This window comes from Rattus rattus, chromosome 10 (genome assembly GCF_011064425.1).
Source record: "Rattus rattus isolate New Zealand chromosome 10, Rrattus_CSIRO_v1, whole genome shotgun sequence".
NCBI lineage: Eukaryota > Metazoa > Chordata > Mammalia > Rodentia > Muridae > Rattus > Rattus rattus.
Genome location: NC_046163.1, coordinates 77,999,256 through 78,024,933, shown reverse-complemented (window position 1 = coordinate 78,024,933; position 25,678 = coordinate 77,999,256). Strand labels below are relative to the sequence as shown.

Genomic DNA, 25,678 nt, shown 5'->3' with positions numbered 1-25,678 from the left:
AATGTTGCTCTAGTGGTGGTGAGCATCCCTTAATTACAACTGTGTCTTATTCAGACACAAAAGTGACCCTCCTTCTCATTTGTGTCCTGTGATAAATTCCTTTACTTTTCTTTACAAACTAGCCTGAAACAGATTCATTCTAGAGCTTTCTGCAATATGTGTGTGTGTGTGTGTGTGTGTGTGTGTGTGTGTATGTATGTATGTGTGTGTATGTGTGTGTGCGTCCTTGTCTTTGTGAATAGATTCCAATTGTCTGAAGAAGCCAAATATCATAGGATATCATGGGATACCATAGAGCTAGATTTACAGACAGTAGTGATCTACTTGATGAAGAAGCCAGGAACCCACCTTGAGTCCTCCAGAAGAGCAATAAGTGAGCCATCTTTCCAGTCCTATTCTGTAGGATTTTGATCTGTATAAAAATCACATTGGGTATTTGCTGAAGTTCCCACTTACTTTTCCTCTGGAGCTTTGTCAGTCCTTAAGTCACACTACCATGTGACACATGGGTGACTTCAGCTGCTGCATCCTGTCATACTAGACATGACCAAGAACTATGAGTCTCTAAACACTCTTGGATCCTTAGCCTATTTGGTCAATGAGGACAGTAGGAACAGAGGCATTGAACAGGGCCATGGAAGCCCTGTGAGTATACATGGTGAATGACCACACCCAGACTGCTTGTCAATAGGCAGATCAACTCTATTGAGAGTGAATAAAGGCTTGTAAAATTGACAAGGGCAGACAATATGGATGCCCCGGAAGGGAAAAGCTCATTGGCTGGGGGCTTAAGGTACCTGGAATTCCTTGTGAGGAAATTATAGAGAAGCATTTCCAGAATCTCAAGTGCTACTGAAAAGGTTTTGCCAGGAGAAAATATATTGATCCTATACACTAGTTGAGGCTACATGACATTTCTCAGGTAGGACATTTGTGTGGGCTTAGAATACCCTAGATAAGGTCAAAGAAGGAGAAAATCTCTTAAGGAAGGATTTCCTTCTCTACATGCCATGCCCCAGAAGGTCATTCAGTCAATGGTAGAATTTGGCCTTAATTAGCAATTTTCCCACAAAGAACTGTATCATCAAACAGTACCCCACTCTTAGAGGTTTTTCTTCATCCCACAGCCTGTTTCATATGTGCTACAGTGCTCTAAAAAGAGTAGCACATACCCTGCTGCTGTATATTGCTGGTTCAGTCACATATAAGGATAATGCTAGTACTCTCAGACATGTGATGCAGCATTATATTCATAGAAGTGTTTCTCACGTATGTAATGTATATGTGTTTACATATGTGTATCCATATGTTTCAAAGGACAACCTCACATGTCCATATTCAAACTCACCCACTTTTTTTTAATTAGATTTTTTTTGTTTACATTTCAATAATCCACTTTTTCAGTTTCCTGTCCACAAACTCTCATCCCATACACCTCCCCCTTCTCCTATAAGGGTGTTCCCTTACCCCCACATCCAATGCTTTCTGCCTCCCCTCCATGACATTCCCCTACACTGGGTGTGTCACATCTTGGCAGGACCAAGGGCTTCTCACATTGGTGCCCAACAAGGTCATCCTCTGCTACATATGGAAGTGGAGATATGGGTCTGTCCATGTATAATCCTTACTCACTAACTTTAATATGACTACGACCACTACTATTACAACCACTAATTGTTAGTATTATTGTTGTTAGTTATAGTAGTAGTAACTATTATATTATTATGAAATAATATTGTATTTCATTATCATCATCATCATTATTTTGGAGACGGGAGTTCTCAATGTCCTGAAACTTCTGAAACATACTAAGTTGTTCACCAGTGAGCCTCAATGATTTATGTGTCTCCTTCTTCCAAGAGCTGGGATTGCAGCTGTGCATTACTATGTTCTGCATACAAATATGGGTACTGGGGTTTGACCTGATTTGTTCTTCTTGAACGTTAAGTGCTGCACTGAGTTATCTTACCAGCCACTAGGTCTGTGTTTATTTATTATATTATTATATATTTTCATGTTTTACTTTTTAAGTAGATTTTCCCATAAAACAATTTTGCATACTTGCTTACAGGGCTACCAAGTTTGTAATAACTGAGACTGCAATTCCTCCTCCCTGCCAGCTCCTCCTTCAGTCACGGAAAAGTTTTGATGTTCTTTGGGCTTTTGTGTGATGTATGGGGAGGCAAAGGTCGTTGAACCTATTCCTTATAAGACTTATTTAGGGATTAAAAATTAGTCAAAAGCAGGTTGGGGATTTAGGTCAGTGGTAGAGCATTTGCCTAGCAAGCGCAAGGCCCTGGGTTCAGTCCTCAGTTTTGGAAAAAAAAAATTAGTCACAAGCTGTAGGAATAGCATTTAAAGTCATCATTGTGGAAACATTAAGACTTCTGTTAGGACACGTGGCATCAGGTAAGAGCTAGGAATGGACACCTGTGTCAGCAATCTCAGCACTGGGAAGGCAGAGAAAAGTTATACTTTATTGTCATTGGTCCAGCGTAGCTCAATCAGTGAGTCCTAGTGTTTGAGTTTCTTTTCTGCTGCTATGACAATAAACGGATTCAGAATACCTTAGAGGAAGAAAACTATTTGACTGCACTTCTACATAACTTCTGTCTTTGAGGGAAGTCAGGGCAGAAACATATAGACTTAAAATGAGGAACTTTGCTAGTCTAATCAGAGACTTCAATTTTGTTAGCATTTATGAAATCACCTGTTCAGGAATTTGTGTTGCCCACAGAGGATCTGGCCCTCCCAACTATCAATAATCAAGAATATCATACTAGCTTATCTGAGCAATGTGTCAATTGATTGAAAGCCTACATGGCTTTAGGCTGTGTCAAGTTGAAGCTAAATAGGATATCCTGGTTCAGAGAGAGACCTTGCGTCAAAATAATATGGAGAGCAATAGAGAATGACACTAAATACTGAACTCTGACTTTCACATAGATGTACACAAGCATCCAAAGCACATGCATGAAGGTATACATTTCAACATGTACATGTGCCACAAACACACAAAATAAAATAAAATAAGCCAATTTCTTTACGTGAAATAATAGGTATCAAAATAGTGTATGTCCTACCTATTTATGTTGGCCTTTAACTGATGGACTCTACTTTGGAATGCCTGATATTCAATATCTCTGAAAAGATTTCATTTTGTGTCATTGTCAGTGTATGACATCAAAGAATTCTCATTTTCATGTCTGAGCTATAAATGGAAAGCAGGTAGAAATGAAGGAGTTCTAATTTCCTCATGGTATTTCTGGCCTGCATCAAGCTGGCTATCAGCACTGTGGCACAGAAGTTTGAGTAGAGAGATTTATTCACACGGGTATGGGGGAAAGAGCAATTTATTTGTCTTAAAATTTGATTATAATTCTATAGACAAGCTGTTTGTTTTTGAATAAAATTTTAGTCACTGTTACAGCCTAAGGCATAAACCTGGAGGCAGAAGGACTGAAATAAAGTCTTCACTTACATTCTCTATATTGGTTTATTCCCTGACACAAGCTAATTAATATAAGAATCCTAGGAATTTGGAGATAGCTCAGCTGCCAAGCCTTGGGACCAAAGTTCAATCCCCATGGTCTACATGATGGAAGAATAGAAATAACTCCCACAAGCTGTCCTCTGTCCTACACATGGGCACCATGGAATATACTGACCCACTCATATGCACAAACATGCACACACTAATACCACAAATGAAATACAATTGCTGGTTTTCCTAAAAACACAAAGAGACACTAAAGAGAATATGAAGTTAATTTATGGCTCTGCTGGGAAAAGAGATGGTGAATAGAATCCGGTGACTGTTAGTGCTTGGGACCTTAGAGTTCAGGTGCGGAATTCAGGTAGTCTGGGCTGGGATCCTTGCTTAGTCAATTGTGGGTTACATGAATTTGTATAATCTGCCTGAATTCCCTGGCACCAGGGCTGAGCACTGTTGAGAGAACATCCTTTAACCTATCCTTGGTAGCAGATCTAGGTACTGAATTTTTTTCTGTACTAACATCTAGGTGCACCACATTTTCTGAAGAAAAATGAAGTTAGTTGTCTGGGGACCCATATATTGTTAAATTGTTAATTTGTTAATATGCAGAAAACCCTGGTTAAGTTCCCAACATTAAGTAAAACCAGGCATTGTGAAAATAACCTGTGATTCCAGTATTCTGGAGATGTAAGGAGGAGAATTAGGAGTTCACCATTATCTTCAACTGTATAAGGAATTTGAGGACAGCCTGAGGTACACGAGATTTGGTCTAAAATAAAGAAAAAATAATTTCAACAGCACAGTATTAATTTAGTGCAGCTTGTAGGGTATTAGAAAAAAGACCCAGACACAGTCTTAAAATCATCCTTAGTCTTATATTTTAAGAATATGACTCAATTCTGGATGCCGTACGTATCTAAGGTAAGACTTTTTTTCTTTTCATTTCCAACTTAAATGATGGCTCAGCAGATCAAGGTACTTATTTCCTAGGTTAGCCTAATTTAGTCCCCAGGACCCACAGGATAGAAGAAGAAAAACAAATATTCCAAATTTTCTCCTGACCTTTACTTGTATGCCATGGCACACAAGCATCCAAGGTTAGAAAGACAGACAAATAGACAGACAGACAGGAATACATGGACACACACACACACACACACACACACACACACAAGATAGACAAATAAATAAATGTAAGAAAATTTAAAGTTTTCTTGAAATTGAAATTTCTCTTAAATGCTTTTAAGTGTAACCTGCAGGATTGATCAGAATCCTTTAGATTTAAGAATCATAGAAACATCAATCAGAGCTATGGATGACAATGCCTCAGTTAACTTTACTCCTTCTTATATTTGTGTTTATGGTCACTCAATTTTGCCATTATTCAGAAATAGGAGTAGGTAAGCTCTTACTTTGTCTCATCATTTTCCAAAACATATTTACTGTTTGGCTAAAAAAAATGTTTGTCATGACAACCACAGACACCCTGAAGGTTCGTCTATTAGCAGCAATGCAGGGGAGAGGGCTATCTTTAACAACAGTAAGAAGCCAAGGCAATTATCAACTAGCAAATAGCCGTACATTCTAACCACTAAAACTGAGCAACTGTTCCATTCTGGCTAATTTTAAAGAGCGATAAAAAAACTGAGGCTGTTTTTTTCTGTCCACTCCTACCCTAAATACAAGGGAAATGTGATTTTCTCCTGACAAGTTTGAAGAAATTAAATGAACTTAAACTAAATATCTCATTCTTTTAGTTTTGCCTCTGTTTCATGTAATTGATATTTTACAAAGGGTACATATTTATTGCTACATTTTATACATTTTACATTTTTCTATGAGCATGCATGGTCTGCGTGTGTGTGTGTGTGTGTGTGTGTGTGTGTGTGTGTGTGTGTGTGTGTCTACATCTGTGTGGGGAGATGCATGTTCATGTATTCAGGTATGCAGATGAGGACCATGCTTGTGCTTGATTGCTTTTTGTTTTATTTGGATGCAGAATCTCTCACTGACCCAAGTGCTCACTGACCATGTTAGTCCAGCTTCACAGTTTGCTTGGGAAGCCCCTGAGCTCTACTCTCTGTGCACTGAGATTACAATTAGGTCACCACATCTGCCCAGGATTTGCATGACTACTGGTATCTATACTCAGGTCTTGCACAGCAAGCACGTTAATTAATTTTGAACCACACCGTAGAATTGTTTTCTCCTAACTTTATCTTACATGCTAATATTTGTAAAAGAGAAAAAATTCTAAAGAATAAACAAGAAGTCTAGTTGGGGACTGTTGGCAATTAAAAGCAAATTATGAATGTTTGATATTTTTCATTTCAAACTAGTGAACATCACTCGAAAGGGCCAGAGTCATACATTATTTTGCCTGTAATAAATATATTGTTTATTTTATATAGTTTTTTATTATACAGATATACTAAAGAAATATGCAACATGCAAAAACAACAAGTACACAAATCAGCCTGTCTTTAACTATTTAGGAAAACATAATATCATATATTCATTTTCTGTCAAGGTTTAATGGTGGCACTATTTTTTTTTTTTTTTGGTTCCTTTTGTCGGAGCTGGGGACCGAACCCAGGGCCTTGCGCTTCCTAGGTAAGCGCTCTTAATGGTGGCACTATTTAAAACCACTTTGAATAGTTATCTCTTAAGTACAGCAAAGTCTCTGAAATGAGTAGCTGGAAAGACTGGGCATAATGAATAGTTCCAGAATTCGTTTGCATTTCCTCGGAAATAAAATCAGCACCTCTTTCAGTTCTGATGAGTTAGCAGAGAGGTAGGAGCAGTGTTTGGGATTTTTGAGTGTGTTGAGGAAGATAATAAGAACAGTGTATTTCTGAAGCTGAAATCTCAGGAGACTAAAATACTTTCTTCCATGACTATTAATTTTTATTGAATTTGATTTTCTCTGTTATAAACCAAGAAATAAATCTATCATATACTGTATTTGATCAAATCTACCCCTTCCCCTCCAATTCCTCTTCTATGCCCCTACTACTTTTATATGTTTTACATGTTGTGTTGTTGCTCTTATTATTGTGTATGGATATTTTTTAAACCCACTAAGCTTAATTAGTAACTTAATATTATTTGTATGAGTGTGACTATAAGTCTGTCTACTATGCATGTCCATTCTCAGGCTTGCAACCCTGAAGTAACCTGGTGCTTTCTCTCATGGAAGCCATCAGTTGCTCCTGATCAGATTCCCTGTTTATGCTGAGATTTTATCTGTCTTGAACTTATAGCTGCTGTGAGTTTATTAGTGAACAGTCATACCTGGCACAGTCACCACAGACATTGACTACCCCTAGCACTTAAAGCCTTTTTATACCCTCTTCCTAAAAGATGCCAGAGTCAAGGGGGAAAGAAATTTTATACAACTAGCCATTTTAGAGCTGAGCAATCCACATTCTGTGTTCTCTGCACGTAGAACAGTTGTGAGTCTCTGTATTAATCTCCATGTACTGATTAAAAAAAAAAAAAGCTTTTTCGATGTGGATTCAGAAATGTACTGATTTATGTGATTTATGTGCATAATGATAATATTTTAGAGGGCAATTTATTTGGTTCACTTAGCAGAGTAATAGTATTAGGCTCTCTCCTATGGCCTATGATTGAGGCCATGGGTTACTGTCCCAGTTAAGAGTAGCAGTCATGAGTTACATCCTGTAGATCAGGATTTAAAGCCTGACCATGGGTTTTGAAACAGTTAACAGAACTAGCCTTGGGTTAAGTCTTGTGGAACAGGACTTATGTCTAGTAAGAAAATGGTTTGTTATTCCCATGACCTTAATGCCATTACTATAACAGTGGTTATGAATTGTCAAGGCCTTGTTTATTGTAGCTTATATGATTCACAGCTAGCTATGATTGATGACTACCTTTTTTCTACAGTAGACTTTATAGCACTTACAGCATTGTGAATGCTAGTCCATATGAATGAAGCTTCAAAATCAATTCAAGTTTGATTTCTCCATGTCATGTGACTCAAGTATATTGAGTATTCTACAAGAGTGTCTTGCCTTCAAGATCTGGAAAGCAACAAAGACCAATGCCAATAGCTGTAGTTTTTTAGTGAAATATAGTATCCCATTGAACAAACTGATCAGCAGTTAACATATGCCTGGTACTTATCTTTTTATTTGAAAGTCTGTAGTATGCTGAGAAACATTTCTCTCATTTACATATGTGTATGTGTCTGTCTATATTGTATGAAGCTTCAACAGTAATAGTTTTGAAAAGTGTTTTAAAAAGTTCATCATGCTTTTCTATATCCCTCCACCTTACCTTCTGCCACCCCACTGAACTCTTCCTGTTTGATATCTCTAGTTATTTTTTAATACACCCTGCATTCTAACTGTGTGAATGTGTGTGAGGTGTGTGTGGGTGTGGGTGTGGGTGTGGGTGTATTCATGGAAAACAACTTACTAAAATTAGATCCCTCTTTCTCTCAGGATTTAAGACAGGTGGTCAGGTTTAGGAGCAACCCTTTTTCAAAACACTGTGTCATCTCCTCAGCCTGAAATTTTATGGTATTTAGACACATTCTTTTTCTGTTATAAAATAATGTCAAGGAGCTAGAATTCTCTGAACTGTGTTTAAAAGTGTATGGAAGCACATAATGTGGCAGACCCCCAACCTCTGTCCAAGTAATCGTTCTAGCATCATCTAGGTCTCATTTACTATATCTGCTACAGGAAAGTGAAAACTGGAGGAAAGGAAGCTATCAAAATCTATTTACAGCTTTTAGTCTTGAGTACTTAGTCTTGTGGTCATAGCTGTAATACTATCTAAAATACAATAAAGTATAATAAAAATATAATAAAAGAAAAAATCAGTCACCTCTACACACACACACACACACACACACACACACACACACACACACACATGTGCAGACCTCTTACTATAGTAAGAATGTAGAATCAATGTACCACAGTACCTACCTTGTTTGTAAGCATACCAACAACTAAGGAGAATGCATTTTAGCGTACATGACAATCATGGACCTTTCGTTCCTGTTTTGAATCTTATTTAGTTGGTGGAAATAAAAAGAAGCTCATCAAATAAGAATGCTAGAGACTAGCTGATGTTCGAAGACAGTCCCCATGTCCTACATGTGTCTTAAGATCTTCCTCCAGTTCCAGTATCAATATATTTAGTCTTATACACTGAGTCACTGTACATTAAGAACCAGGATGCAGAAAGTCTATGAGCTAAGCTTGGGTCGGAATGAATATGTATTAGGAACCAGAATGTAGAAAATCCTTCAGCTATCTAGCAGATGTCTGAATAAATGTGCTTTCATTTGTTAGAAGGTAAACTAAAGCATCAAGGGAATGAATATGCAAGTTTAAGGAATAAAAAAAGGTGAGTTGAACTCTCCCCTCCTGTTCTGTGCAAAAGGAGAAGGAAAAAGGTTGATTTTCACCAACCACTCTGCAATGCCCCTCACTCCAGGTTCCAAAGGACTGTCAGTAAAAATTTATACTGATTTATTTTTCTTAATTCAGATGGAGACAAAAACCTTGAGGCTACCAATTCTGAGAAAATGAATATTTACCAACAATGTACAAATTTCATTATCTAGTAGGTGAATAGCTGTTACAAAGTCCTTGTGAGTCTTGGTAGAGCAGATTACACATGAAATTTGCCAGGCTTCTTCATGAACTATGGCTATTCATATACCATTCCTTCCTCTGTGTCCTATGTATGGGTGATTGCAAAACTGTCTGCTTTCCAAGTTTCCGGGCAATCTGTCCTTTCCAGGTTATGCTGACTTTAGGATTCAGCTTTACTGTTTCTGTCCTTGAAAGGCATTTTGGAGAACTGCCCCTTTGATAGTATTGGAAATTTTGTCTTTCTCCTGTGAAGGTTCTTTCCATCATTTTTTTGAATCTTCAATTCCCTTGCATCCAAAATTTTCCACTTTGAGAGTAAAGGTTAAATGAACAAATGATGCTCATTGAAGGCTCAATGAATGTCTTTTTTCAGCTTTATATCCACAGTGAGATGTAAGTCCCCTAGTAGGTTCAAGTACTGATTAGGATAGAGGAAAGAAGCAGTGAAAGAAAGAAAAATGGGAGAAGGAAAGAAGGAGAAAAGAAGAAGGTGGCATCATAAACACAGTACTTTCCATGAGCCTGGTACCTTAGAATACAACATAGAAAATTGGTTCTGATAATACTAGGAGTTTAAGTTCAGAGAAAGAAACTGTGTTGACTGCTGAACATAATTTCATTGATCTTTGACCCAGGAAATGGTGACTTTCTAAGGCATTATTACCAGTCTCTCTTTCATTCTTTCCAGGAACTGGTGGTTGGTCCCCAGTAGATTCGAATACCCAACAATGGCTCCAGATTGACCTCGGAAACAGAGTGGAGATTACAGCTGTAGCCACACAGGGAAGATATGGGAGCTCTGACTGGGTGACAAGCTATCGCCTGATGTTCAGCGACACAGGGCACAACTGGCAACATTACACTCAAGAAGACAGCATCTGGGTAGGAAATACTTTTCTCTTCCAGTAAATAAAGATGAGGTGTGTTAATGCAAACTAGTGAGTGTCTCTGCCATCATGCAGACTCAAACTTTGAGTGCTTAATCACTGTCCTGTGTCTACTCAGAAATACTGAAACAATTACAGCTGTAATTGTTGTACCCTGATTACAGTGTAGCTCTATCCCAAGTGAAATTAGAGTATTAGTGTTTCAGTTTTTCTAGCAATTTCAATGACTTTAAGACAAAATTTATTATATCATCCATAAAACAAGAAAACATGGTGAAAAGATCTGTAAGACTGTGCAATTGACTATCTTGCTTTGTTTTGGCCCTTGTGCTGAAGTAAAATTCTGCTAATAAAACCATTACTAGTAAGAACTTTCTTATGGTTCAAGGTTACCATCTATCGTGGTAGAGAAATTACAGATGTGGGAGCTTGATATGTCTGGTCAAATGGCATCCATAATCAGGAGTAATGAATGCCATGCTAGTGCCTATCCTGCTTTCTCCAGGATCCTAACCATGGAATGTTGCCACCCATAGTGAGCTAGTAATTCTATCTATATTAGGACAATCAAGTAGTTCCCTAAAGACATGCTTAGATGTTCAGTTCTCAATTTTTTTTCAGATTTTGTCAAATTAGAAATTAGAAATATATATATATAAAATTGTTAATATATATATATATATAGAGAGAGAGAGAAAGAGAGAGAGAGAGGAGAGAGAGAGAGAGAGAGAGAGAGAGAGAGAGAGAGAGAGAGAGTATGTATGTAAGTATGGTTCTTGCTCAAATAACTAAACTATGTCACCAGTTCAAGTTTTCTAAGTATGTGATTATGCCTGAGGAATATATATTCTTCTCTGAGTATGCTAAACACCTACCATTCAAGGTTCAAAAAACATTAAAATATAGAAAAATAGTCAAGTTAAGATTTGGAAGTTAGGGTGGAAATCACATACTCTAAATTGTAAAAGAGTACTTTCTTTCCCATTGAAACCATACACTTGTGAACTTCTTTAAGTACAAGCTATCAGGAAACCATAAAGGAAAAGAAAGAAGGGATAAGAGGGACATGGCGATGCTAGCTGCAGAAGTCTCTAGAGGGTGGAGTTTAGGGCTTGAATACATGGTTCAACAGGCACAGTGCTTACCATCAAAGGACAAGAACTAGAGTTCAGATCCCTGGAACCCACAGAAAGGCCAGGAGATATGATGGCATCTCTAGAGTCCCTCGGAGAAACTACCCAAGTATATAATGAGTGATAGAGACAAAACACCTGAAGACAATTTCATGCAACCACAAACAAGGGCACACATGCATGAGCATGCACACATATATGAAATTACATGTACATATAAAGAAAAAGAAACAATACTTTATATAAAGTAACAAACAAATGCTGGTTTTTTCATTTAGAAGAAAAAAATCATAAATTTCTTCTCAAAGAACATAAAATGTGAAGACATGGTGATCCATATCTTTCCTCCTCAGAGAAGTTTTGACTGCAGCCTTGACTTCAGTTACTACATCTTTCTATACTAGACTAACTGAATTAAAAAGAATGTGTTTTAACTTCACTGATATTTACTGCTGATTCACTATCTGGATCTTAGAAATGAGATAATTATTCCAGTTAGTTAGCAAACATGAGCTATTGATATCTTTACTTGAGTCATTTATAACATTTACTGTAATATTTTCACTGGGCAGGGCTTTTTGATGAGTCCTAAATTGTCATTGAAAAGATTGTGTGGGGTTGGGGATTTAGCTCACTGGTAGAGTGCTTGCCTAGGAAGCGCAAGGCCCTGGGTTCGGTCCCCAGCTTTGAAAAAAAAAACCAAAAAAAAAAAAAAAAAAGAAAGAAAAGATTGTGTGACATGGTTCCTGCCCCTGTAACAGAGTGAGCAGGGCATGGGTATCTATGTGGGAGGCTTGTACACACACACACACACACACACACACACACACACACACACACACACACATACATATATATATATATATATATACATATATATATATATATATATAAAACATGTACACAATTGAGTACTGCTCAGCTATGAAAAACACTAACTTCATGAAATTCTTAGGCAAATAGATTGAACTAGAAAATATCATCCTTAGTGAGATAACTCAATAAAAGAAAAATACGTGTGATACGTACTCAATGATAAGTGGATATTAGTCCAAAAGTACGAGTTACCCAAGATACAGTCCACAGACCATATGAAGCTCAAGAAGAAGAATAACCAAAGTATAGATGCTTACTCTTTCTTAAAAGGGGGAACAAAAATATTCACAGGAGGGGTTATGGAGGCAAAGTTTGGAGCAAAGACTGAAGAAATGACCATTCAGAGCCTGCCCCATATGTGGCCAATATACAGCCACCAAAACTAGATAATATTGAGGAAGCTAAGAAGTGCATGCTAACAGGAGCATGATATAGCTGTCTCTTGACAAATACAGCCAAAGCATGTCAGATACAGAGGCAAATGCTTGCAGCAAACCAGTGAACTGAGAGCTGGACTCCCTTTGATGGAATTAGAGAAAGAGCTCAAAGGACTTGCAACCCCATGTGAACAGCAATACCAACCAACCAGAGCTTCCAGTGACTAAACCACTACCCAAAGACTATACATGGATGACCCATGGCTCCAGCTGCATAAGTAGCAGAGGATGGCTTGTTTAGCACCAATGGAAGGAAAAGCCCTTGGTCCTGCCAAGGCTGGACCCCCCTGTATAAGGGAAGTTCAGGGTAGGGAGGCTGGAAGGTGTGGGTAGATGGGTGGGGGAATACCCTTATAGAACAAGGGGATAGGGATGTGATGGGCGGCTTATGTCCTGGAAACCAGGAAAGAGAATATCATTTGAAATGTAAATCAAAAATTAAATAATAGAAAAAAACAAACAAACAAAAAATATGGTAAATGCTGAGACCCTTAGGACAATGCTCAAGACCATGTGGGAAAAACCTCTGAACACATGAGTTACAAATATATAAATAGGATTTCTCAACTATGCAAAATATAAGATACAATATTAATCATAATGAGAATCTTCATGGGCCTAAAAGAATAGAGACAGCAGCAGTATGAGCCAGCTTGTCAGAAATATACAAAGGCAGGCAGATACAAAGGCTAGTAAATTCCTAAGTTCAAAGTCAGCCTGGGACAAAGCAAATTTAGGTCCTGATGTAATCAGAGTGGTGATATCAGAAATAGATCTCAGCCAGTTTGATTATTGTCTTTCCTTACAGAAACAGGCAAATCCCTTGAATTCATTTGTGATGTTAAGAAAAATGAGCTTGCTCTCTCTTTTCGTAGGAGTCAAGGCTAATGGCAAATTTTCTCACTGGTAGAATAATAAAAAGAGACTGGGGCTAACAATTGAACTGATATGTAAATGTGCTTTGTTTTGAAGAGCTTGGCTTTCTGATGATCAACAAAGAAAGCTGTGTCAAGCAGAACACAGACTGTTAGCTTGCACCCTATCATTTAACTTCAAGTCATTTCATCTGCTATTCCCAAACTCCACTTCCTCAGAACCTCTCACCAAGCTGAGGGTGGTGTTTGGCAGCTTTTTATTTTGAAAATAATCTTAGAAGGCTCTTCTACCTCATTTCTCAATATTGAAATGCACATCAATTTTTACAGATTTGTGCTTGTTTTGTTGTTGAGTTTGGAGTGAAAAATAAGCACTCTTACTACCCTGGGAACAATTAAAGTTTTTATGTTTACTTTAGGGGTAAAAATGGATGTGAGATCATTTATTTCCTCTCAAGTTTTACATCAGAATTGGTTGTTTTGAGACAGAGATGAGGTTTTAAGTTATTTCGTTTCCATGGTTTAAAAAATGATCCAAATTTCATTTTCTTCAGATCTAAATGCCCTTCTCTAAAGCCTTTCTCCCGCTCAGGAAACTTTTTAAGGAGGCCTGTCTCTGTGCTTGGGGAACAGTTGGCAAGGGACTCTAAATCTTTCTTGTCCTGATAGTTTACTTAAGTTTCAAGTGTTTTTTTTTTCAAGAGTTTATTTGTTTGCTTGTTTTGTTTGTTTGTTTGTTTGTTTGTTTTTCCTTTCAAGGCAAGGAAAATGAAGCCCCCCGCCCCCAGTCTTCTGCATTTATGGAAAATGAAGCTTTTACACACTGGACTGATTTTAGGGTGTTTAGAAAAAGAACTGTGAAATTGCCAAGGTTCTTAGAACTGCAGGTTGATTTGGAAGACTGTTGTCACCCTATCTCATCGACCCTTAACAGCCTTGACAATTACCAGGCACCATTAGCACCCTTAGACAAAATTAAGTTTTATTTCTAAGTTTTTATTTTATTTTATTTTAGGTTCACTTCTGGGAAAGAACCTTTAAAAGAGAACTTTTCAATAGACAGGACAAGATCCTGGGCTGCTGCAAATCCAATTTGGACAGTTCTTTATCTGTCACTGAGTAGATCATTCATGAACCAATTCATGAATGATCCACTGAGTAGCCACTTAGCAATGCATCATAAGTTATTTAAAAGCTGAGCTCCTGGCCACTAATTGATCAGTGAAGGTATTTCAGGGACAGATTTAACAACAAATTTTAGATACCTTGTGAATCTATACTCTCTCTAAATTGTGGTATAGACATATCAGAAAGATGTAAAGATTAAAATTCTAACTCTGAGCAGCAGCTTGGGCCAGAGCAGTTTGCTTTATGCATGTTGGTAGGATACATTTGTAAATTACATAATAAGCTGTACTCTTCATTTTGTGTGATTACTAGACCCCAAGTAATCAGGCCAGAGTGCAGTGCCTTTACTCACTGAGCCATCTGAGTTCATTATTTAGGTCAGCAGGGAGGCAGGACAGATAAACCACCTAACTCTCATGTTTGCTTATACTCATCCATCAAAACTTACAAAAAATGTTTCTATGATCCAAACCATGTCTCTCCTACTTGGGAACTTCCACTCCCTCTTCATTGTGTTCACAAAGAAAACACAGTATAAGAATCGTAGTTAACTGGTCTGAGTCCTGGATCTAAAATTCCTCTGCCTCTCAATCACTTATTTTCCCTTTTCAAATCTGGTCACCAAATTATCTCTGTGATAATTTGCTTCATTTGTCTTCTGCAAGTGCATTCTAGGAAGCCCATTGCAGGTTCAGATTTCAGGCAAACTTTTGTTGCTTGCATCATCTTCTGTTTGGATCATGCATATATTTAGGTGACCTGCCACACACATCTTCCTGAACTCTACTCGGTCCGTGAAAGACCACCTTGCATTTGATGCAGGTCATTTTTTCTAAGAGGGTAGAGCTCTATTCATTCTTTACAGGATAACATGAAGACTGTTGCCAGAAGTAAGTAAATAACATGGGCAAGATTCCTGGGGGAAAACAGTAACTTGTAGAATCACATCCGTGAGGAAACAAGGAAGCTTGCAAGGCAGTTTCTATGAACTGATAATCCTAGCTCATAATACAACCTCCCAAAGTTCAAAGTGATTTCCTTTGGTTATCTGTCCCCTGGACATGAACGTCTGTGTAGCACATACTGTTTAACCAGAGCTACAGATGCAATGAGAACTCTGATAAGATTATGAGCACATCATTTTATCTCTTACTGATGCCTAATAGGTTTATTCTATTTTACAGAAGACAATAAGATTTCAAATATTTAAGAAACCTGGGCTCTATTACAGGGACAGAGCCAGTTTACAAAATCAGCTCTTCCTGTAAATGATGTTTAAATACAAGCCACCGGGTAATATCTTGGCCTAAAAGCAATAAGTTAGGAACTGATGCCCTCTGATTATGGAAATGAAGCAGCCCTCACCAAGATTTCAGAAAATAATGCTAGCTAAAGCAAAGCAGAAACTCAGTCCTCCTTGGAAATTCTGGTATGGGGTGATTTGTGGGAAGTTTTGATGACACAGGGTTGTGAAATCTGTGTTACCACTCACCTTCCTAACAGCAGGGACAGTATGAAGAACAGTCTATCAATCTTGTAGCCATGTACCCATGAGGAATTGTATTCCAAAGTAAATACAATAGTGTGACCCAGAGTAAATGTGCCTCCTTTACATTGTTTCTTGTTAGCTATTTTGGCACAGTAGCCAGGAAAGACAGAATATACCAGTCTTTCACTTTCCTCTGAGTACCTTGCATCTTCTTCAGATTCGTTTTATATTTCTTGTTTACTGAGACCATAATGCTTTTTACTAACACATTCTTCAGACTCTGCACTGTGGAACTCTCTGGTTTCAGTCACTTTTTAGATTCTGCGTATGAGGCTTGCATTATCTACCGGGCATTTTCCTTACTCGAAAGTCAATTGAAACAGTTCCCCAATTTCACCCTTGAACAGCTCCCAAATTTTCTTGGCAATGCTCTGCTATCTTCGTAATTTATACCCATTTATTCTGCAATTTTTTCCTAGCATATTCTAAGTGTTGATCACTGTTTGATATACTATTTAAACTTACCAATTTCAGAAAATAATTTCAGAGAAAGAAACTCAATACTATAGACATATATCTTTTAAGCACTCATTTTATGCCTAGTAGCAGGCTACATGAACAGAGAGTTAAAGATGTACTCTCTTCCTCTCCTGTACATCCAGAATCATTAAGAGACTAAAACATGGCTCCTGTATACCACGGCCTGAATTCTAATTTGGCTAGGTGTATGTGCTACACATTTCTGTGCACTCTGAAAATAAAACCATATGTTGTGTGTTATGTTCTGTCACTTTCTCACTTAGTCCCTTGGGACAGGTCCACTCAGTGAAACTTGAGATAGGCTTGGAGCCAGCAAGCCCTAGTGATCCTCCTGCCTCAATCCCTGATAGCCCTGGGTATACAGGTAGGCCAAGGGTCAAACCTAGCTTTTTTTTAATTTTTTTATGAGAGTTCAAGGGATGGATTCATAGATATAGACCTTAAAGCTTATATAGTGATTATTCTTAGCTACTACTCCATCTTCATAATCTTTGCTTTACCACCTTTAATATAAAGTAATGAGACTACATAGAACAACACACCATCAAAGAAATTTGCTAGAATTTTTGTTGCTTTGAACACAGTGTTTTATTCATTAGTGCCTGCCTTGGGCCTCCAGAGAACTAGGACTAAAATACCATGGCTGATGACTGCCTGGATTTTAAAGATATTTCTCTGATTTGTTTTCTCACACATATACACTTGGAAGTATACATTATGCATGCTAATTTTTCAGTTACACACTATTTAAAGACCAAAGCGGAAGGATAAATAATACTAAGTGTTTCCCAAAAGGACTAAGGAACTATATCATTTTTGTTTATTTAATATTACGTGTAATATATGTTTATATATAAGCATATATATAATTAAAGCTATGATACTAGAAATGGCAATACATACCCACAAATAAAACTCATAATCTAACTCAAAATTTTTTGAATTTAGAAAAACTAGTAAGTTGTTGGTCAGGGGAGTCCAGGAGACCCAAAGCAATATAGACTAGCATTGTTATCTTTGGTGTAGCAAAGGAAGGTTCAACTCCATTGCCAAAGACACCACACACTTTGTACATAGGATTTGTAGGAATCAATGTAGTTTTCAGCTGGATGAAACCCTGAGGATTAGTGGTAATAGTATTGAAAGGAGGCATGAAAACTGCCACAGAGTAAAGTAGTCTGTAGTCAAGCTATAACACCTACATACCACAATAATGACCAATCGTGCAAGAAATTCCTGAAGGTCCAGGAGCAGTATTTATGTCCTGGGAGTAATTAACTGCAGCATGGACTTGGACCTAAGGGCTCAATAAGAGGCAATACAGATCTGTTACTGCATACCTAGTCAACTACCCAAGGCTGCTGAGGTCATAGGGCCTATAGGAATATATCCTGTAGCCATTATCTTAAAACACTATAATCTTTAATCCATTGTGAATTTTTATCTTCATTCCCAAAGATACAAGTATCTCTTAATGCTCATTGAAGAAGATTCTTTTCTTTATAGCAGACAGAAACAACTACAGAAACCGTGACTGGAGAAAATGAAGGACCATGAGATGCCTGTCCCCAACTAATACCTTCATAACACAACCTAACAACACCTAAGGTTCAAGGACTATTGCAGATGAGTAGAAATACTGTATTAACAAGATGACCTGGACATCTTCTGTGAGCTAGTCTTCTCTAAAACGAACAAGAAAATTAAAAGAAGTAGGGGCTGGGGTTAGGGATAAGGAGTGGATCTGGATGGAACCAGAGGAGAAGTGGGAGGAGAATATAATCAAGACACATCCTATGAAATTCTCCAAGAGTGAATAAACGTATGTAAATACATATATACATATGCATGTCTTTTTCAGGAAACCCCCCCAAAACTAATACAAGCTATTTTAAATAGAAATAAATGAATAACTCTGCACATTTAGTATGTCAACTTAACAGGGTCCACCAATTCAAAGATCAATTCCCACTGTGAAGCAGGCAGGATTTTAGCTATGCCACTGGATAGAAATGTAATTTGTCCTGACTTAGCACATCATTGACATTAGCCATGGCAAGTGTAGACATCCTTGCCTCCTGACCCCCAGCCTTCATTCCTCCACACTTCCTGCTTAGAGAAAGTGGCTGCAGATTACCTTGCTTGGGGTGGTAGGCAGTCCCTGGAAAAGGAGTCTTAACTTCCCATTGATCCAGCTTTAAATCGCCAAGTATAGACTTCTGAAGCTCAGTGTTCTCAATGACATACCCCAGTGGCTGTCTATGGCCTTTGCTGACCTGAAACCTGAAGGAACCCTGCTGAAAAAGGAGGGAGAACCAAATATTTTAATGAACAACTGATTCTTGCCCCAACCTCAGCAGGCTTCTCTCTAGCCCTCTGGCTTTATACTAATCTTAAAACTTCCTGACTGATGCCCATCTGTTTTTCTTTTTAATGTGAGCATTAACTGTGATATTTCAGGGCACTTCCCTATGTGGGGTTTAGCCTCTTCAGGAAGCTAATGCTTTCTCACATTGACTCAGGAGGCATTTACACACATTCCATGGACAGGAAGTAAATATGTGGTCTTCAGGATTAATATTCATTTCTATGAAAGAGAAGATAATGACAATCCCAAACTTGGGGGTATTTATAGTGGGATGTGATCCAGAAGCTGATAAAAAAGGACTGGGGCAATCTCCTTAAAATTACTTCCTCTAAATCCAGTTATGAAATTACTCTTGTTTTCAAACTATTCCATGTTTCACAGAAATTTCAGTTCATAATATTTTCAATATATATGAACAATTAGATTCTGAAGACTTTCTCCTTAGAGTAGAAGAAATCAGAGGTGGTATTTCAATTTTAGCATATTTTTTCTTCTCTAAATTTACTGAATTAAATTAAGTATAGTGTCTGAGAGAGATATATTATAGTATATACTATAGTATCTGATAGTATAGTATACTATAGATCTGATAGAGTTATTTTTAATTGCCACCTTTGCTTTACTGAGGTATGTGTGTGAGTGTGTGTGTGTGTGTGTGTGTGTGTGTGTGTGTGTGTGTGCTGATGTGCACCCACATGTGTGTGCTTGCATGTGGAAGCCAGCCCTAAAATTTAGGTTTTCTTCCTCCAGGTATTTTGGAGACAGTTTTTCTCAGCAGCCTGGATCCCTTGAATTTGTTTCTGTTGAAGGACCTGCAGATCCCAGGAATCCAGTTGTCTCTACTTGTCAAACGCTTGCATTACAATTGCACACTCTCACATTCAAATTTCACTTTGGTTCTGGGGCTAGGACTCATCTTCATTTTGCATACTAAGCACTTTATAAACTAAGCCATCTCCACCCTCATTACTGAGCTTTTTATACTGTACATGCAATTTGTGTTTCATCTTTAAGCTGTTGTTTTCTTCTATATTTTGTCTCAGCTTTGAAGTTAAAATAATCTCTGGCTCTGATAGATAACTAAATCCCTAGGAAGCTTAGTTCTCTCTCTTGGAAAAGCACGTGTAATGAGGATGCTGACCTCATATGACCTGTTAAAAAGTTTCAAAAATGAGCATGCCTCAAAATGCCCCACAGGGCTGGTTAAGGTACAGTGTGAAGAACTCTGCTTGAAGAACATCTGACCCAGGTCAGAATTGGGTTAAGAATTTAAATTTCTAAAAAGATATCAAGTGATTGTGGGGCATTGGCTATGCCCTCCCTTTGTGAAGCACTATGTAAACTATAAGTGGATTCACGTATTTGATGGGGTTGACCAGAGCTAAAGTGGTGAAAACTATGACTATTATTGAAGCCAGTATTTGGCATCCACTTAGTGCAGGTAACCAGGGGACACCTATTAGTCTCAGTTTCTTTAATTTGAGCTTAGTATACAAAAGAAAGAACAAGCCTAAAGTGTCAGCAGTTTGTTTGTTTGTTTGTTTGTTTTGCATAAACTGAAATCTCAGTGGGACAGATAATCTCTTCTTGGGTTGTGGACAGAGTTACTCAGGCAAGCTCATTAGAGTCAATTAGCTCAGAGTCCTTGCAGCTATAGAAGAGTCTGGGGTTATACAGATGCTTGAAGTAAAGAACTCTAAGGCAACATCTGAAACCCCAGGTTTTTAGTAGGTCTGTAGTCAAATGCACAGCTTCCAACACTGGAAAGGGCTCCTGGAAATGAAGGCTCTCCCTGGCTTTTAAAAAGGAATAAAAGCTCAAAGGATACTGATCTTCAAAAAGATTGTTAAGCTCATTATCACAATAGCAGCCAGTGCTAAAGAGAGAATTGTGATATAAAAACCACAAGGCAAAATTGCTCCTAAGGAAGAGTTTATTGTTGTTGACTCAGTGTGAGCTAAACAAAGAGGAATAATGAAAAGTTGATGGATGCAGAGTAATAATAAAACTGGACCAACCCCACAGTCAAAATATTGAGTGTGCAGAGTTGATTTGTTTCATGTCTATGCCCAGTTATAATGCTTCACATGGAAAAAATCCTTCCCTCTGTCTGAGAGTACACAGATACTTTCCACATTGTTCTGAGACACAGCAAAATGCCAAATGGAACCACAACAAGTATCATACATCCGGAACTTGTCTTGAAAATAATTATTATACTCTATAACCTGAGACTGAATCAGGAATTGAGGTATAACCTGTAATTCAAGGTAGCAGTGAATTCTTTCTTCATAGGTATTTCAGAGAAGAGCTCCCCACAGAAGAAGAGAATGCTCATCAGCTAGGAACTCACAGACCAGACCTGATCTGGCACCGCCTTTTCCCCTTCCTCTCCTCTCACCCTCCCATGTCCCTCTAACCCTCTACCTACTGTGATTATTTTGTTCCCCCATCTAAGAAGTACTGAAGCATCCACACTTCAGTAATCCTTCTTGAGCTTCATATGGTCTGTGAGTTATATTCAAGTCAAGCATTGGGAGGCCTGTGAAGGCTCAATGCCCACAGCATAGGAGAATGCTAGGGTGGTGAGGCAGTAGTAGGGGGTAAAGTGGAACACCTTCATAGAAGGAAGGTATGTGGGATAGCGGTTTGTGAAGGGGAAACATAGAAGGGAGATACCATTTGAAATGTAAATAAATAAAACAACCAATAAAAATTTAAAACAAAAACTCACAGTCCTAAGCTCAGTTCAGTTCTCATCATCTATGTATGGATAGTCACAACCACTTGTAACTCCAGCTCTAGTGGATCCAATACCTATGTTTGTGAGAATGGAAGAAGGTTCACACAGAGGGCTCATGTGGCTCTATGGTGTATAAAAAGCAAGAACATGTGCTGCACCAACACTAAGGCTAGAGTTCAAATACCAGCACTCACATAAACTGCCAGTTGTGGCCACACATATTTGTATACCCAGATCTATGCAGGACAGAGATAGCAAGATCACTGAACTTACTGTTTGCCAGCAGGCTCATGTTTCAATCAGAAACAGTTTCCCAAGAAAGTAAATCAGAGAATGGCAGAGCAGAATACTTTGACCTTTTCTGGACTCTGCACAAATGCACAGAGATAGATGTACCCACACATACATGTGCACTCATGCTCCCAAACCAAGAATCAAAGAGGTTTGACTTGCACAATAGAAAAACTACACATAGTATAAAAGTTATCCCAAGCCACATTAGGGCAAGATAACAGGGAATCTGTGTTTAAGAGAGCTCTACCTAGAAGTCAGGATCTGAGTGCACTTTCTATTAAGATAGCTTTCCCCACACTTGGAAACCCTAAGGTTGCATTGCTAGTTCGGATGTACACATACAAGCGACTGCATGTCCAGAGACTCATAGCTGAAGATCAACAACCCTGTCAAGCAAGTACAGCACAGCCTCTCTCCCTGACCAGGAAGAGCTTAATCAGTTTTCCCTGTGTATTCTGCTTCTGTTTTACAGCCAGGCAATCTAGTCACAGCTCGAATGTCTTCTTTATGCACCTATTTAATCCCACAAATATGTTATCTTATGGATGTTCTATTTTGAGATGGATTTGTCACTAAATTTCTGAAACAAATAGATGACAACTCAATAAATGGTTTTGTCACTTCTGTGTAATGCATAAAAAATTATCATGTAAGAAAATGGAAGATCAAGTGGGGTTGGGGAGAGATTTTAAGAATAGAGTCAGAGTACTCAAAAGTTTGACTTACAAAATCAGTGTAAGTGTTTATGACCAGTTTTTTCTGGAACCTGAAGAATTCAAGATGGCCATATTTATATGTGTAGGTGGATGAAAAAAAATTCTACTTTCAGGATGTGACCCTAGTATCTAAGCAAGAGTTGATAGATTATATATGTATGTCTGTGTGTGTGTGTGTGTGTGTATGTGTATAAATATGCATGTGCACATAGAAATGTACATATTATTATTCAAATACTTATTTATATGTAAACATTTGAATGAAATGTATTTGTGTTTTAGAGTTAATTTTATTTATATGTATAAAATGCATTTAAATAAATATGTACTATACATACAGATAAACTTGAATCTTAGCATGCTGGAATTATTTTGAGGTGTAAATTTTAATCATCTAATTTTTTTTAAAATTGTGATTGTTATTAAAATACTAGAAAATGAGTACATATACTTTGTATTAAAAGTTAAAGTTTGAAATTGGGTGTCTTATGTAAATTGTGCCAAATTAGTGTAAGGTTGTATTAGCAAGAACCAGTATCACCACAGTGGAAAATGTTAAAGACATGGAACAGTGATTTATTCCTCCCATCTAAGCACCACTGCCCATTAGTAACAGTTCTAAGCCCTGATATGAAAAAAACAATGAGGTAGCTTGTCCCTAATATTGCAGTGGCAGTGACATAACTTTGTCCTTGGCTTAGTTACTTCTTCAGCTGTGATAAAGTAAATTGACAACAGAACTTACAGGAGACAGGATTTTTTTTGTCTCTGCAGTTATAGGATGATATAGTTCATCATTGTAAGGAAGACATGATGACAGCATTGCAGCTGCTTGCATTACATCCCTGGTTAGGGAACAAAGGCTGAAGAGGTGAACTGGAAAACCTCAAGGCTTATCCCATTGAGCTCCTTTTTCCCATGAGGGTTAACCTCAATCTTCCCAAACAGTACTGTAAGCTAAGGTCCAAGAGTTCAATCACAGATACTACAGAGGATAGTTCACATTAAAACTAAACCACTTAGTCTGGAGAAATGGCTCAGAGGTTAAGATCACTGTCTGCTCTTCTAGAGGTCCTGAGTTTAATTCCAGCCAACACATGGTAGCTCACAACCTGTAAGGAGATCAGGTGCTCCCTTTTGTTGTGCAGTTACTTATGCAAACAGAACTCTGCATATATAATACACAAATAAATATTAAAGAAAACTATAACAGTCAATAAAGTACATGATAAGTTTCTGAATTAATTCTTTTCCAGATGAAGCATAAGCTAATAAATATGTACACTGGTTGGTCTGCAATGAATCGTAGACATTATTTTGTGGGGGTTGCAAGTGTTTTAGTTTAAGTGCCTGTAACTGTTGATACAAGTCTGTTTGCTGGTGCATCGAAGAAGGCAAGGCAGAGGAAAACCTCACCATAGTTTCTCAGGTGCTGTCCATCTGAATTATTTTGAGACAGAGTCTCTCATTGTCTTGGTACTCATCAATTAGGCCAACTTGAAAGTAAGCCCTTGAAATATGCTTTTATAAGTGTGCACTACTTATATGCTGATTTTTAAAAAGAGACTCTGGGGACTGAACTCACATCCTTATTTGTCTAAGAAAAGAATTTACTAACTGAACCCCAGTATACAAGTAGGTTTTGATTATTTGTTTTGGTTGGCTGTTTCCCCTTTTCTTTTGTCACCAAACCCATTAGAATCAAGTGTATTTGCAATACATAATAGATATACTTCCTTAGTGTAAACTCATCTCAGAGCACAGGAGAGACAGATGGTTCCCAGGTACAGATAAGCCAATAAAGAGTGGGCTGTAGATCAGTTGTAGCAGAGAACTTACCTAGGATGTATGAGACTGTGTGTCCAAATCCTAGTATGTCTCAAAAAGGAAGAGTGAAAAGGAAAATTGAGCCAGTAAGTTCTTCATGTCAGTCACAATCCCAGGTCCAGAATGGCTAACAGGGCTGAGACATAAAGAAAACTAAATCAATTTCCACACCTTGACCCACCCACTACAGGTACATGTATAACCCAAGAAGTGTTATTCAAAAATGCAGATATCCAGTTGTCTTGCTTCAGAATAAAATGCAATAATCCTAGTTCTTGGAGAATGTCATAACTCTTTTCTGTCTCTAAGCTGTCTGACCCTAGGGTAAGGGACATATAAAGGACTCATTAATAGTTTTCTTGTTCAATAATTGTATGACTCCCATATCTACACAAGACAAGGGAAACAGAAAATAAATGATCATGTTTTAGAAATAACTAGGTCCTACTTATCAGGATGTTTGGCAGAATGGATACTGATAAAGACAGTAGACTGACTGAATTCATTGTCTCCCACTTGATCTGTCTTTGTCCAACGGTAGATGAAGTGTGTCTACCCCAGGGATTTAGATTGCAGAGGAGGATTGCTCTCTGAGGCTGGAGCTGGATTACTCTCTTTCATTTGCACCATTTTAATTTATGTGAGCTCTTTTGTACTCAGATTTAGGATGGACATGAGCTCTGTAATCAGGCAAAGGTTGAACTCTGCAACTTGCTAATCTTTTCATTCCGAATAGAAGTTCAAAGCTCTGGGTAATAGCACCTGAATCTGCCAGCCATTTGTAAAATCTATATCAGACTCACTGGACTGTGCTAAATAGACTTCCAGCATCAATTACAAGATGGACGTGTTTTTTTTTTTTTTTTTTCCGGCGCTGGGGCGCGAACCCAGGGCCTTGCGCTTGCTATGCAAGCGCTCTACCACTGAGCTAAATCCCCAATCCCTAAGATGGACATGCTTAAATCAACAATATTTAAGTACTTATATAGTAACCTTGTTTGAACTTGTTTGAATATCTAAAGTCACCTTTCTTCTCTCAAAAGTAAACTGCTCAGAGTGCCTTGCATTGATTAACAGGAGTGAGAGTGACTTCAGTGCTGGTTAAGAAACATAAGGATCTCTGCTCTGTCCTCAGAAACTACATTACAAAGGTCGTGTGAGGTTGTGCTTACTGGTAGTCATAGCAATGGAGAGAGAGACCTGAGGATTCCTGGGGCACTTTGATGGCCT

The 25,678-nt window shown here is 38.0% G+C and overlaps 1 protein-coding gene across 1 annotated transcript in view; it reads left to right on the top strand.

The window, feature by feature from the left end:
• LOC116911635 (contactin-associated protein like 5-1) overlaps nucleotides 1–25,678 on the top strand; it is a 910,869-nt gene that overhangs the window by 221,501 nt on the left and 663,690 nt on the right. The window contains exon 3 of the mRNA XM_032915594.1: nucleotides 9,824–10,017. Coding sequence (XP_032771485.1) covers nucleotides 9,824–10,017 — 194 coding nt within the window. The remainder of the gene's footprint in view (nucleotides 1–9,823; nucleotides 10,018–25,678) is intronic.